The sequence below is a fragment of the Anabrus simplex genome, chromosome 7 (assembly GCF_040414725.1).
Source record: "Anabrus simplex isolate iqAnaSimp1 chromosome 7, ASM4041472v1, whole genome shotgun sequence".
In the NCBI taxonomy this organism is placed as follows: Eukaryota; Metazoa; Arthropoda; class Insecta; order Orthoptera; family Tettigoniidae; genus Anabrus; species Anabrus simplex.
In genome coordinates, this window is record NC_090271.1 from 93,767,924 (window position 1) to 93,782,587 (window position 14,664).

Genomic DNA, 14,664 nt, shown 5'->3' on the forward strand with positions numbered 1-14,664 from the left:
TTTCACCACCACTGTCCAACATAGAATGTGCTGCTATCACCCATCAGACCTAAATTAATGCAGCTACAGAATGCTAGAATCCTAGCAGCAGCTTCGCGCGGTCCTGTTTCGGTTTACATCCCCTCACCCCCTTAGCTTAATCACACTTTAATGATCTTGTCTGTACTACTAGTTCTTAAACCGAGCTTGATAGCTGCAGTCGCTTAAGTGCGGCCAGTATCCAGTATTCGGGAGATAGTAGGTTCGAACCCCACTGTCGGCAGCCCTGAAAATGGTTTTCCGTGGTTTCCCATTTTCACACCAGGCAAATGCTGGGGCTGTACCTTAATTAAGGCCACGGCCGCTTCCTTCCCACTCCTAGCCCTTCTCTGTACCATCGTCGCCATAAGACCTATCTGTGTCGGTGCAACGTAAAGCAACTAGCAAAAAAAAAAAAAAAAACCCTAGTTCTTAAGTTCATCTAACAATGTATCACAAGTTGTTAAGTTCAAGAGTTGGCAGCCTTGTTCACCGCACAATAACGTCAACTATTAAAAATTATTTAAAATAGTATATATTTGGTCCACCTTGTCATTACCACGAGAAAGAAACAAATGACAGTGCAATCGCACGTAGATGTCTGCTCTGAAAAAGTGGCGTAGCCTCATACTTCATTCACTTTCATATTGCCAAAGCCAAGGATGACATTGAGATGGGAAAATTAAAGGAAAAACATGATTTAACCCATACCAGGAGACATAATGTATCTCACCAGAGATGGATGTGAGCAGATAAAGTGTAACAATTAAATTGAAACAAGAAATTAAGTGGTTTCAACCTATTCAATACAAGTAAATAAGAAATGTAGTGTTACATTCTTATTTGGTTAAAAGCGGTACCGGTTTCGACCACTAATCTGGGTCATCATCAGCCGATTGTCCGACTCGTTGGCTGAATGGTCAGCGTACTGGCCTACGGTTCAGAGGGTCCCGGGTTCAATTCCCGGCCAGGTCGGGGATTTTAACCTTCATTGGTTAATTCCAATGGCTCGGGGGCTGGGTGTTTGTGATGTCCCCAACATCCCTGCAACTCACACACCACACACAACACTATCCTCCACTACAATAACACGCAGTTACCTACACATGGCAGATGCCGCCCACACTCATCGGAGGGTCTGCCTTACAAGGGCTGCACTCGGCTAGAAATAGCCACACGAAATTATATTTATCAGCCGATTATACAAAAACTCTAACTAGTATTGTATAGAGTTGTTATCGTGCATTTATATCATCATAGAAGTTATGAAGTGGGCGAAGACAAGCTCCATGGGGTCATATTTTTCTGTGATAGCGAGTTTGCAAAATGTTTTATGCATGGGAACAAGTACTCTTACAAGTTTTTTACAACAACAGCAACAACAAAAAACGGGGAAAGTCCAGGCTCAGTTAGTAGACATTTAAGAGACTGATGTCAATAAATTAAAGAACTTTTTTTTTCAGGACGAAATGCCGCCATTCTGGCGTCTATTATTATTATTATTATTATTATTATTATTATTATTATTATTATTATTATTATTATTGTTGTTGTTGTTGTTGTTGTTATTATTATTATTATTATTAATATTATTATTATTATTATTATTATTATTATTATTATTCATGGTGTGAGTTACTGTAGTCATGTCCTAATTCATGAATCATGGGCAACAGCTGAGTGACCTAGTAAGTAGAAGTTGCTATGGAATGGGAGTGGGCATCTCGAACATATTCTGAGTCATGGCCCTCCTTGTGCTCAGGCGGCCGGGACTATACAATCCACCGATGGTCCCTAACCCGTTAGAGGAGAGATCCTCACTTGGACTATGTGTAAGTAGGGTAGCATCCTGCTTCATGAATTTACCGAGCTCAGGACATTTTAAGCAAGCCTCGGACATATGGGAGTAACTGAGTCCCACTCCCATTTGACAGGCGAGGGACTCCTTGGAAACAGCTTGGTGAACGAAATGGCATTTGATCGGGAGCTATCAATATTAATGGGGCTCATGGAAGAAAGAAAGTACAACTGGCTGAGTCTGCTAGGTGTGAGTGATATTCAGGTAAGGAGATAGAACGAGGAAGAGATAGGAGATTATAAAGTGTACTTGACGGTTATTAAAAAGGGAAGGGAAAAGTGTGGGGTAGGGCTGTTTATCAGGAATACTATTGCATGCAACATAGTTTCTGTTAGGTATGTAAACGAGCGAATGATGTGGGTAGATTTGGCAAATTATGGAAGGATATTGATGCTAAATGGGATCAGTATAAAATAAAACCAAAAAGAGAAGCGGTAGCCTTCTTCAGACTTAATACTGGCCACGACTGTCTTGTAGGTCATCGGAAACTAATCAACATCCTGAGATCCAAAAAATGCACACTTAGCCATGAACCTGGAAGCAAAATGGATAAGGGATACCTGCTACATTGCAACAAACATGATGTGACAGCCAGAACTTCAGGAAATCTCACTCAAATATAATGGAATGTAAGAAACCTGATGGATTGGAATCCGGGCTAACCATAAGATACAACAATAACAACTTGCTCTAATTATCACAATGACGGGGCGTAAATGCCAAGAACTATAAGTATGCCGTAGAAGTCCTTTCATAAGGTACAGTTTCTTGAAAAACGCTTGATCGAAGATTTAGCGAAGATGGGCCTGAAATTTCTGGATGGTTGGTCCGGGAAATCGTTTTTTCGAGGAACAGATAGTGCAGGATTTTTACGCGATTTAATTAGGATGCTCGGGGGTCCATGTAATTTGAACGAATAATCCAGGAAAACTTAGTTTCCGGGAATGGATAATCGAGGTTCCACTGTATATATGGCCAGAGTAAGTATAAAGCTGAACAAATCCTGGTTGAGTCCAACAAGAAGTTACGAGCATATCTTGGAAATAACCTGGAAGTGATAGATCAAGAGGCAGGAAAGCCTTTGTGGATTATAATAAAGAAAGAAAGTTTTGGAAAAGGAAGACAAATAGTGTTTTAAGCAAATCAGGTGAAATCATTGTAGATCCCATGGAATCATTGGACATATGGAAGAAATAAAACAAAATCTTTCTGTTGAAGGCTCAAAGAGTGGCATTCATGGTGAGAAGAAAACAGTGGTTGCAGCAAAATTATGCTCAAGGAAGTTGAAAGGATGGTAAATAAACTACATTACCTTAAAGCAGCAAGGTTGGTAAATAAACTACATTATCATAAAGCATGGTTCATGGTGTAGGTTACTGTAGTCACGTCCTAGTTGGTGAACCATGGACAACGGCTGAGTGGCCTAGTAAGTGGTCCTGAGAGTCGGGATACCAGTTGCTATGGAATGGGAGTGGGCATCTCGGACATATTCTGAGTCATGGCCTTCCTTGTGCTCAGGCGGCTAGGACTACACAATTCACCGGTGGTCCATAACCCGTTAGAGGAGAGATCCTCACTTGGACTATGTGCAAGTAGGGTAGCATCCTGCTTTATGAATTTACCGAGCTCAGAACATTTTAAGCAAGCCTCGGACCTATGGGAGTAACCGAGTCCCACTCCCATTTGACAGGCGAGGGACTCCTTGGAAACAGCTTGGTGAACGAAATGGCATTTGATCGGGAGCTATCAATATTAATGGGGCTCATGGAAGAAAGAAAGTACAACTGGCTGAGTCAGCTAAGAGAAAGCATCTGGATGTGCTAGGAGTAAGTGATATTCGGGTAAGGGGAGATAACGAGGAAGAGATAGGATATTATAAAGTGTACTTGACGGGTGTTAGAAAGGGAAGGGCTGGGCTGAGTGGCTCAGACGGTTAAGGCGCTGGCCTCCTAACCCCAACTTGGCAGGTTCGATCCTGGCTCAGTCCGGTGGTATTTGAAGGTGCTCAAATACGACAGCCCCGTGTCGGTAGATTTACTGGCACGTAAAAGAACTCCTGCGGTACTAAATTCCGGCACCTCGGTGTCTCCGAAGACCTTAAAAAGTAGTTAGTGGGACGTAAAGCAAATAACAATAACAGAAAGTGAAGGGCAGAGTCTGGGGTAGGGCTCATTATCAGGAATACCATTGCACTCAACATAGTTTCTGTTTGGCATGTAAATGAGCAAATGATATGGGTAGATTTGTCAGTTGGAGGAATTAGGACTAGAATTGTCTCCGTGTATTCACCATGTGAGGGTGCAGATGAGGATGAAGTTGACAAGTTTTATGAAGCATTGAGTGACATCGTGGTCAGGGTCAACAGCAAGAATAGAATAGTGCTAATGGGCGATTTCAATGCGAGAGTTGGGAATAGAAATGAAGGGTACGAAAAGGTGATTGGTAAATGTGGGGAAGATGTGGAAGCTAATGGGAATGGGAAGCGTTTGCTGGACTTCTTTGCTAGTATGGGTTTAGCAGTTACATTCTTTAAACATAAAGCTATTCACCGCTACACATGGGAGGCTAGAGGTACCAGATCCATAATAGACTATATCCTAACCGACTTCAAATTCAGGAAATCTGTTAGGAATGTAGAAGTTTTCCGGGGATTTTTCGATGCTACAGACCACTATCTGATCTGTAGTGAACTAAGTATCTCTAGGCCTAGGGTAGAGAAAGTGAAATCTGTCTGCAAAAGAATAAGGGTAGAAAATCTCCAGGACGAGGAAATTAGACAGAAGTACCTGGATATGATTAGTGAGAAGTTTCGAACAGTAGATAGTAAGCAGGTTCAGGATATGGAAAGTGTATGACGGCATACAGGGATTATGTAGTAGAAACAGCAAGGGAATGCCTAAAAACAACTGTGTGTAAAGGTGGGGAAAGGCGAACATCTTGGTGAATGATGAAGTGAGAGCAGCTTGTAAACGTAAAAAGAGGTCTTATCAGAAATGGCTCCAAACAAGGGCCGAGGCAGACAGGGATTTGTATGTAGATGAAAGAAACAGAGCGAAACAAATAGTTGTTGAATCCAAAAAGAAGTTGTGGGAAGATTTTGGTAATAACCTGGAGAGGCTTGGTCAAGCAGCAGGGAAACCTTTCTGGACAGTAATAAAGAATCTTAGGAAGGGAGGGAAAAAGGAAATGAACAGTGTTTTGAGTAATTCAGGTGAACTCATAATAGATCCCAGGAAATCACTGGAGAGGTGGAGGGAATATTTCAAACATCTAAATGTAAAAGGAAATCATCCTGGTGGTGTTGCGAACAGCCAAGCTCATAGGGAGGAGGAAAATAATGTTGGTGAAATTACGCTTGAGGAAGTGGAAAGGGTGGTAAATAAACTCCATTTTCATAAAGCAGCAGGAATAGATGAAATTAGACCTGAAATGGTAAAGTATAGTGGGAAGGCAGGGATGAAATGGCTTCATAGAGTAGTAAAATTAGCATGGAGTGTTGGTAAGGTACCTTCAGATTGGAGAAAAGCAATAATTGCACCTATCTATAAGCAAGGGAACAGGAAGGATTGCAACAGCTATAGAGGTATCTCATTGATTAGTATACCAAGCAAAGTATAAAGAATAAAGTTCATATATCCCAGTAATTGCAGTTCAAGTCCCTGGAGTAGTAGTTTTGATAGAAATATTTGAGAAATTATTGTAGACAACCTCGTATTTTTCAGTAGGCCTAATTAAGGACATTTTTTTTCTCCGTCCCGTGGAGTAGGGAAAATAATAGTAATCCACCAGCTGTAATAATCACATAACCACATTTCAGTAGAATTGTAGTGAAGATAAGGTATAATATATTAGATAGTATCTTGCCAGTTATATTCGTGTTTTTTCTTCGTGTACGGCAATCCTTTTGATACTTAAGCTTTTAACCAAACGCAGTGTAGTGTAGTGTAGATACATTGTAGTATAGATACAGTACATTTAGATAGTGCCGTATCTTGCGTGCTATATTCGTGTGTTATCTTTCGTGTATATCTGTTAGACCGTAATACTAATAATAATTTGTCTAACCATTTAGCTTCGTTGGTAATCTTTGAGTACAGTAGTTCTTGCAAATTTCATTTCTGTTGTGCTTAGTAGTGACATACGGTACGGTACCGGTATCGTAATTACGATACGTCTGAAAGTAGTTTAAAAATTACTGTAGTGTACTGTACAGTAGTATACGAGTAATATCCTATTAGAATTTAGTGTGCTTATTTTATTATTGTAAAATATTTGTGTAGTACTGGTGTGGTAGAGGTATCCGTAGAAACTCTTACTAAAATATTGTTGAAATTAGGATAGGCTTAATTGCAGTTTGGAATTGTGTAGTTCTTGTGTATTACTTTCGATATTCAGTAATTAACAGCAGCTTTTATCCTGTTAGGGGTTGTAGGATAAAAAAAAAAAATATTAATAATAATAGAGCACGACTAAGTAGTATTGTAGTGTAGTCGTATATTAATTACCCTATTGTTGTGTACTATCCCAGACAATATATCCCTCCGTTCATTTATTTTTTTTTTGCAAATAAGTTAGTTTATTTTTTTTAATTTAAAATTTTTCCCCCGTAAAGAATGGCTAAGGAGCGCGAGTGTACTTATTGTAGGTGTGGTGAGGCATTGAGGGGTATGAGGGAGGAGTTGGAAAGTTTGAGGGAGATAATTAGGATTCTCACAGAAGACGGGAAGGAAGATAGGACTCCCTCAAACAATGTACAGGTTACAGTAGGTGTACAAGAGGGAGGGGAAGGAGAGGGAGGAGTTGTAGAAGACAGGTGGTCTAATGTTCTAAGGGGAAGGAGATTGCAGGCCAAGGGGTCTATTCAGGATCAGAATTCAGGACAGGTGTCAGTGCGAAATCGGTATGAGTCACTCCAGGTAGAACAACAGAGGGAAGATGAGGGACAGGGAACTGTTGCTGAGATGCGTGGAAGTAGGAGGAAGGGAAAATGTAGGAAAGGGAAATGTAGAGTAGAGGATAGGAAAAGACAGGTGGAACAGGGTCATGGGAAGGAGAAAAGGGAGGAGGAAGTAGCTTCTGCAGCTATCAGGAAAGATAGGGCTGACCAGGAGGGGAGGGGATCAAATGAGGTGGGTAGGGTTGAGGCTCTGGTCATGGGGGATTCCATCGTTAGACACGTGGGGAAAGTGTGTGGAGGAAAGGGAACCAGGGTAGAATGTTATCCAGGAATTAGGTTGAGGCAGATGTTGAGGAAAGGAGAAGAGAGGGAGGAGGGGAAGGAGAAGGTGGTAGTGTTTCACGTTGGTACCAACAACGTAAGGCAAGCTGATATAAGTACCAACATAGTTGGAGATGTGTGGGATCTGGTAAATGCAGCACGGGTGAAGTTTAAGAAAGCGGAGATTGTTATTAGTGGAATACTGTGTAGGAGGGATACTGACTGGAGGGTGATTGGGGATTTAAATGAGACTATGGAGTGGGTATGTGGGAAACTGGGAGTGAAATTTCTAGATCCTAATGGGTGGGTAGGAGAAAGGGATCTGCGCTCGGATGGCCTTCATTTAAACCGCAGTGGTACGTATAAGTTAGGAAATTTGTTTGGAAGGGTAATAGGGAGGTACATTCAGGGAAGCGGGATGGCCTAGGGAGCGGTGATAAGGTAACATGGAACTGGAAATCAAGTAGGGATGACATAAAATTGTTAGTGTTGAACTGTAGAAGTATTGTAAAGAAAGGAATAGAATTAAGTAATTTAATAGATATATATTTACCAGATATTGTAATAGGAGTTGAATCATGGCTGAGAAATGATATAATGGATGCAGAAATTTTCTCACGGCACTGGAGTGTGTATCGTAGAGATAGGATAGGAAAGGTGGGAGGGGGAGTTTTCATTCTGGTGAAAGAAGAATTTGTAAGCTACGAAAAAGTTAAAGATGAGACACATGAAATTCTAGGTGTAAGGCTCATTTCTAAAGATAATAGGCAACTTGATATATTTGGAGTGTACAGATCGGGAAAGGGTAGCACTGATGCGGATTCGGAATTATTTGATAGGATAGTCAGCTATGTGGGAAACGACATGGAAAGAAATGTGATTGTAGCGGGAGATCTGAATTTGCCAGATGTCAATTGGGAAGGAAATGCGAACGACAGGAAGCATGACCAACAAATGGCAAATAAGTTAATATGGGAAGGACAGCTGATTCAGAAAGTGATGGAACCAACCAGAGGGAAAAATATTTTGGATGTGGTGCTGATAAAACCAGATGAGCTCTATAGGGAAACTGAAGTAATAGATGGTATTAGTGATCATGAAGCTGTTTTTGTGGTAGTTAAAAATAAATGTGATAGAAAGGAAGGTCTTAAAAGTAGGACTGTTAGGCAGTACCATATGGCTGATAAAGCAGGTATGAGGCAGTTTCTAAAAAGTAACTATGATCGGTGGAAAACGGTAAATAAAAATGTAAACAGACTCTGGGATGGGTTTAAAGAAATTGTTGAGGAATGCGAAAACAGGTTTGTACCTTTAAGGGTGGTAAGGAATGGTAAAGACCCACCTTATTATAATAGAGAAATAAAGAGACTAAGAAGGAGGTGCAGACTGGAAAGAAATAGAGTTAGAAATGGCTGTGGAAGTAAGGAGAAATTGAAGGAACTTACTAGAAAATTGAATCTAGCAAAGAAGGCAGCTAAGGATAACATGATGGCAAGCATAATTGGCAGTCATACAAATTTTAGTGAAAAATGGAAGGGTATGTATAGGTATTTTAAGGCAGAAACAGGTTCCAAGAAGGACATTCCAGGAATAATTAATGAACAAGGGGAGTGTGTATGTGAGGATCTTCAAAAGGCAGAAGTATTCAGTCAGCAGTATGTAAAGATTGTTGATTACAAGGATAATGTCGAGATAGAGGAAGAGACTAAGGCCAAAGAAGTAATAAAATTTACGTATGATAACAATGTCATTTACAATAAGATACAAAAGTTGAAAACTAGAAAAGCGGCTGGAATTGATCAGATTTCTGGGGATATACTAAAGACAATGGGTTGGGATATAGTACCATATCTGAAGTACTTATTTGATTATTGTTTGGTCGGAGGAGCTATACCAGATGAATGGAGAGTTGCTATAGTAGCCCCTGTGTATAAAGGAAAGGGTGATAGACATAAAGCTGAAAATTACAGGCCAGTAAGTTTGACATGCATTGTATGTAAGCTTTGGGAAGGCATTCTTTCTGATTATATTAGACATGTTTGTGAAATTAATAACTGGTTCGATAGAAGGCAATTCGGTTTTAGGAAAGGTTATTCCACTGAAGCTCAACTTGTAGGATTCCAGCAAGATATAGCAGATATCTTGGATTCTGGAGGTCAAATGGACTGTATCGCGATTGACATGTCTAAAGCATTTGATAGGGTGGATCATGGGAGACTACTGGCAAAAATGAGTGCAATTGGACTAGACAAAAGAGTGACTGAATGGGTTGCTATATTTCTAGAAAATAGATCTCAGAGAGTTAGAGTAGGTGAAGCTTTGTCTGACCCTGTAATAGTTGAGAGGGGAGTTCCTCAGGGCAGTGTTATCGGACCTTTATGTTTTCTTATATATATAAATGATATGAGTAAAGGAGTGGAATCGGAGCTAAGGCTTTTTGCGGATGATGTTATTCTATATAGAGTGATAAATAAGTTACAAGATTGTGAGCAACTGCAACGTGACCTCGAAAATATTGTGAGATGGACAGCAGGCAATGGTATGTTGATAAATGGGGCTAAAAGTCAGGTTGTGAGTTTTACAAATAGGAAAAGTCCTCTCAGTTTTAATTACTGCGTTGATGGGGTGAAAGTTCCTTTTGGGGATCATTGTAAGTATCTAGGTGTTAATATAAGGAAAGATCTTCACTGGGGTAATCACATAAATGGGATTGTAAATAAAGGGTACCGATCTCTGCACACGGTTATGAGGGTGTTTAGGGGTTGTAGTAAGGATGTAAAGGAGAGTGCATATAAGTCTCTGGTAAGACCCCAACTAGAGTATGGTTCCAGTGTATGGGACCCTCACCAGGATTACCTGATTCAAGAACTGGAAAAAATCCAAAGAAAAGCAGCTCGATTTGTTCTGGGTGATTTCCGACAAAAGAGTAGCGTTACAAAAATGTTGCAATGTTTGGGTTGGGAAGAATTGAGAGAAAGAAGAAGAGCTGCTCGACTAAGTGGTATGTTCCGAGCTGTCAGCGGAGAGATGGCGTGGAATGACATTAGTAGACGAATAGGTTTGAATGGCATCTATAAAAGTAGGAAAGATCACAATATGAAGATAAAGTTGGAATTCAAGAGGACAAACTGGGGCAAATATTCATTTATAGGAAGGGGAGTTAGGGATTGTAATAACTTACCAAGGGAGATGTTCAATAAATTTCCAATTTCTTTGAAATCATTTCGGAAAAGGCTAGGAAAGCAACAGATAGGGAATCTGCCACCTGGGCGACTGCCCTAAATGCAGATCAGTATTGATTGAGTATTCACTGGAATCTTGGAAGGAAGGGTGCGATCAGTCGTTGAGAGGAAGTTGGATGAAAACCAGTGTGGTTTCAGACCACAGAGAGGCTGTCAGGATCAGATTTTCAGTATGCGCTAGGTAATTGAAAAATGCGACGAGAGGAATAGGCAGTTGTGTTTGTTTCGTAGATCTAGAGAAAGCATATCACAGGGTACCGAGGGACAAGATGTTCGCTACACTGGGGAACTATAGAATTAAAGGAAGATTATTAAAATCATTCAAAGGCATTTATGTGGACAATTGGTCTTCAGTGAGAATTGATGGCAGAATGAGCTCTTGGTTCAGGGTACTTACAGGGGGTTAGACAAGGCTGCAATCTTTCGCCCTTGCTGTTCGTAGTTTACATGGATCATCTGCTGAAAGATATAAAATGGCAGGGAGGGATTCAGTTAGGTGGAAATGTAATAAGCAGTCTGGCCTATGCTGACGACTTGGTCTTAATGGCAGATTGTGCCGAAAGCCTGCAGTCTAATATCTTGGGACTTGAAAGGAGGTGCAATGAGTATGGTATGAAAATTAGCCTCTTGAAGACTAAATTGATGTCAGTAGGTAAGAAATTCAACAGAATTGAACGTCAGATTGGTGATACAAAGTTAGAACAGGTTGAGAATTTCAAGTATTTAGGTTGTGTGTTCTCCCAGGATGGTAATATAGTAGGTGAGATTGAATCAAGGTGTTGTAAAGCTAATGCAGTGAGCTCGCAGTTGCGATCAACAGTATTCTGTAAGAAGGAAGTCAGCTCCCAGACGAAACTATCTTTACATCGGTCTGTTTTCAGACCAACTTTGCTTTACAGAAGCAACAGCTGGGTGGACTCAGGATATCTTATTCATAAGTTAGAAGTAACAGACATGAAAGTAGCAAGAATGATTGCTGGTACAAACCGGTGGGAACAATGGCAGGAGGGTAGTCGGAATGAGGAGATAAAGGCTAATTTGGGAATGAACTCGATCGATGAAGCTGTACGCATAACCGGCTTCGGTGGTGGGGTCATGTGAGGCGAATGGAGGAGGGTAGGTTACCTAGGAGAATAATGGATTCTGTTATGGAGGGTAAGAGAACTTGAGGTAGACCAAGACGACAATGGTTAGACTCGGTTTCTAGCGATTTAAAGATAAGAGGGATAGAACTAAATGAGGCCACAACACTAATTGCAAATCGAGGATTGTGGCGACGTTTAGTAAATTCACAGAGGCTTGCAGACTGAATGCTGAAAGGCATAACAGTTTATAATGATAATGTATGTACGTATGTATCATAAAGCAGCAGGACTAAATGAAATTAGACCTGAAGTGGTGAAATACAGTGGTAAGGAAGGGATGAAAAATGACTTCATAGAGAGTTATAGTATTAGCATGGAATATAAGGTACCTTGTGATTGGACAAAAGAATTGCACCTGCCTATATGCAGGGGAACTGCAACTGTCAAGGTAATTCATTGATCAATATACCAAGCAAGATGTTCACTGGCATTTTGGAAAGGAGGATGCAATTCACTGGTGGAGAGTAAGTTGGATGAAAACTAGTGTGGTTTTGTACCACAGAAGGGCTGTCAGGACTAGATTTTTACCATGTTTCAAGTAATTGCAAAATCCTATGAGAGGAATAAAGAGTTGTTAGGCTTATGTTTCGTAGGTGTTATTAGCCATATGGAGGGCTTGTGGGTAGGGTATTAGAGGTAATCAAAGGTATGTATGTTGACAGTTGGGTTTCAGTAAGAATTGATGGTAGATTCTTGATTCAAAGTAGTTACAAGAGATAGACAGAGCTGTAATGTTTCACCTTTGTTGTTTATAGTAAGTTGGGATGGTTCTCCATAGGAAATCATATTATTTATTTACATAGTTTACGCCCACGTTGGAGCACTTAAATCAAAGCCAAATACATTTACGTTAACAAAGAATTAACTGAAGATTTAGCTATCATCATCTTCTTCCTTTCCCAAAACCTCTTCATTCTGGCTGACCTGGCTGCCCTTTCTTCATCAGATATGACATGTTGTTTGTGTTGTACAGTTTTTAATGACAATCTTATGTGTTTGTTCTTGAGAATCCTTTTTTCTTCTCTATTTTCAATTTGCTTCATTGTAATATTCAGCTCTTCTAAATCATTCTGAACTTCTTTAAACCAATTATTTTTTGTTTTACTTTTCCAAAAGTAATTAAATAGTTGTTTTATTATCCTATTATCATTTAATCTAGAAAGACGACAGAAAAAGGCAATTCTTTTTCTCATCGTATCTATTATAGATTCACTTTCCCTATAAACCACTGCATTAGGCAATAATCTCCATTGTCCATCAACCTGATGTTTTTTATTAATGATTGTTCTGAGTATCCTTCTGTCAACCTTTTGCACTGTATCAGTTGTTGCTTTGGTGTTCAATTTAAATAGTGTTTCACAAGCATAAGTCGCTTCAGGTTTAATGACGGAACAGTAATGTTGAAGTTTAGCATTTATTGAAAGAGATTTTTTCTTGTACGTTGGCCATGTAATTCGTTGTGCTTTTTTTAACTTAAATGTTCTGCTTTCTATTGATGATTTTTCATTGGTGTTCCAAGTTATAATTTCACCAAGATATTTAAACTTACTCACAATTTTAATTTGTTTGGTATTGGCTAAGGTAATGGTTGGTGCTGTAACAGGGAAGGTTGGCATTATTTCTGTTTTTTCATATGAAATTTGCAATCCAACTTTTCTTGCTATGTTATCAAGTTCTTCTATTTGCAATTTAGCTTCTGCCTATCTTGATGTTAGGTTGACACATCTTATTCCATTCCCGCATGATTTTTTCCAACACACAATTAAACAATAATGGTGAGAGTCCATCTCTCTGCCGAAGTCCAGTATTAATGTCAAATGGCTTTGAGAGTTAATTTCTAAATCTGACTTTAGATTTAGTGTTCTTAAGGGTAATTCCAATAAGGCGAATAAGTTTTGAATGTAAACCAAATTCTTTTAGGATATTCAATAATGACTCACGATGGATAACATCATATGATAGAACCATTCACAAATATCTACGTTGTTTCCGTGGCGCTGCAGTTCTTTTGATACTATACATAACAAAATTATTTAGGAAATGTTGGGAAACGAGAACTGCACTTGTGATTATGTCATGTGAGGCAAATGGAGAAAGGTCTTAAATGTTGATTTGGCAGTCTGTGGAGATATCAAAATTGTAATGCTTTTAATCTGTAGTTACATATAGATGATTTAAAATATTTTGTCCATGATTCACAAAACTATATAAACTGACTACTGTTTATTTTTATTATTATTATTATTATTATTATTATTATTATTATTATTATTTATATTTTTTTTTTTTACTTTCCTTTGTAGGCAAGCTGTATTGATTCAACGGCACAGCCTGAGGCAGTATTTGCCGCAGAAGTGAAGAAACTGCAAGCTGATAAGTTGAAACCTCAGGAGCAGATTACACTGGAACCATATGAGAGGGATCATGCCGTTGTAGTGGGTGCCTTTAGACCTCCACCAAAAGTAAAGGGATGAGAGAATCTTTCTTCCAAATGTTCGCTACTCATTACATAGAAGTGTGTTATCAAGTATGATATGTTCTCATTCCCATGAACAAATAGTTTATCCAGTGCAGAGCTGTTTTTGTTGTTTTATTTTTATATGAGACGGTGCTCGTTATCTAAATGTATATATGTGTGTGGTTTTACATAATAAATGTGTGTGTACCACTTTATGATGATTTCATTGCAATGTCACTAAACCAATTTTGTTGGATCTAAAATTGTAAGATTTTGTAAGATGCAGTTAATCCAGGTCTGTTCACCAACTGCTGCTGCTGATGACAATAATAATAATAATTATAATAATAATAGTATATGAGAGGAAGGGAAGGTGTAGATCGAAGAATCAAAGGAACAAAACCGCCAACGAATACTGGAGTACTGGACAAATGTTAAAGTCAGGGAAGGAGACAGCTGAAATGGTGTGGTCCTTAGTCGAAATGACACGAATGAAGTATATGGTAAGGATAAGAAGGTTCGCCTTCAACATAGTAGATACTCAAACACACTGCCGTGTGGATCATTTGAAACTGAGTAGACACTTGTGTTGTGTACAGTTGCCAACATACATAACCTCAACCGTTGAGTTCCGATGTTAATTCTGGCTTCACACAGATCATGTTGTATTTTGCTCGTAACAATGGTAAATATTTTGCTAATAACATTCACATAATTTTATGGGA

The 14,664-nt window shown here is 39.3% G+C and overlaps 1 protein-coding gene across 1 annotated transcript in view; it reads left to right on the forward strand.

Annotated features, from left to right (window-relative positions):
- The window catches only part of Fib (rRNA 2'-O-methyltransferase fibrillarin), a 91,915-nt gene extending 77,763 nt beyond the window's left edge, over positions 1 to 14,152 (forward strand). Inside the window, exon 6 of the mRNA XM_067151215.2 lies at positions 13,785 to 14,152. Within this exon, the coding sequence (XP_067007316.2) occupies positions 13,785 to 13,955 (171 nt within the window). The 3' untranslated portion in view covers positions 13,956 to 14,152. The remainder of the gene's footprint in view (positions 1 to 13,784) is intronic.
- The last annotated feature ends 512 nt before the right edge of the window (positions 14,153 to 14,664 follow it).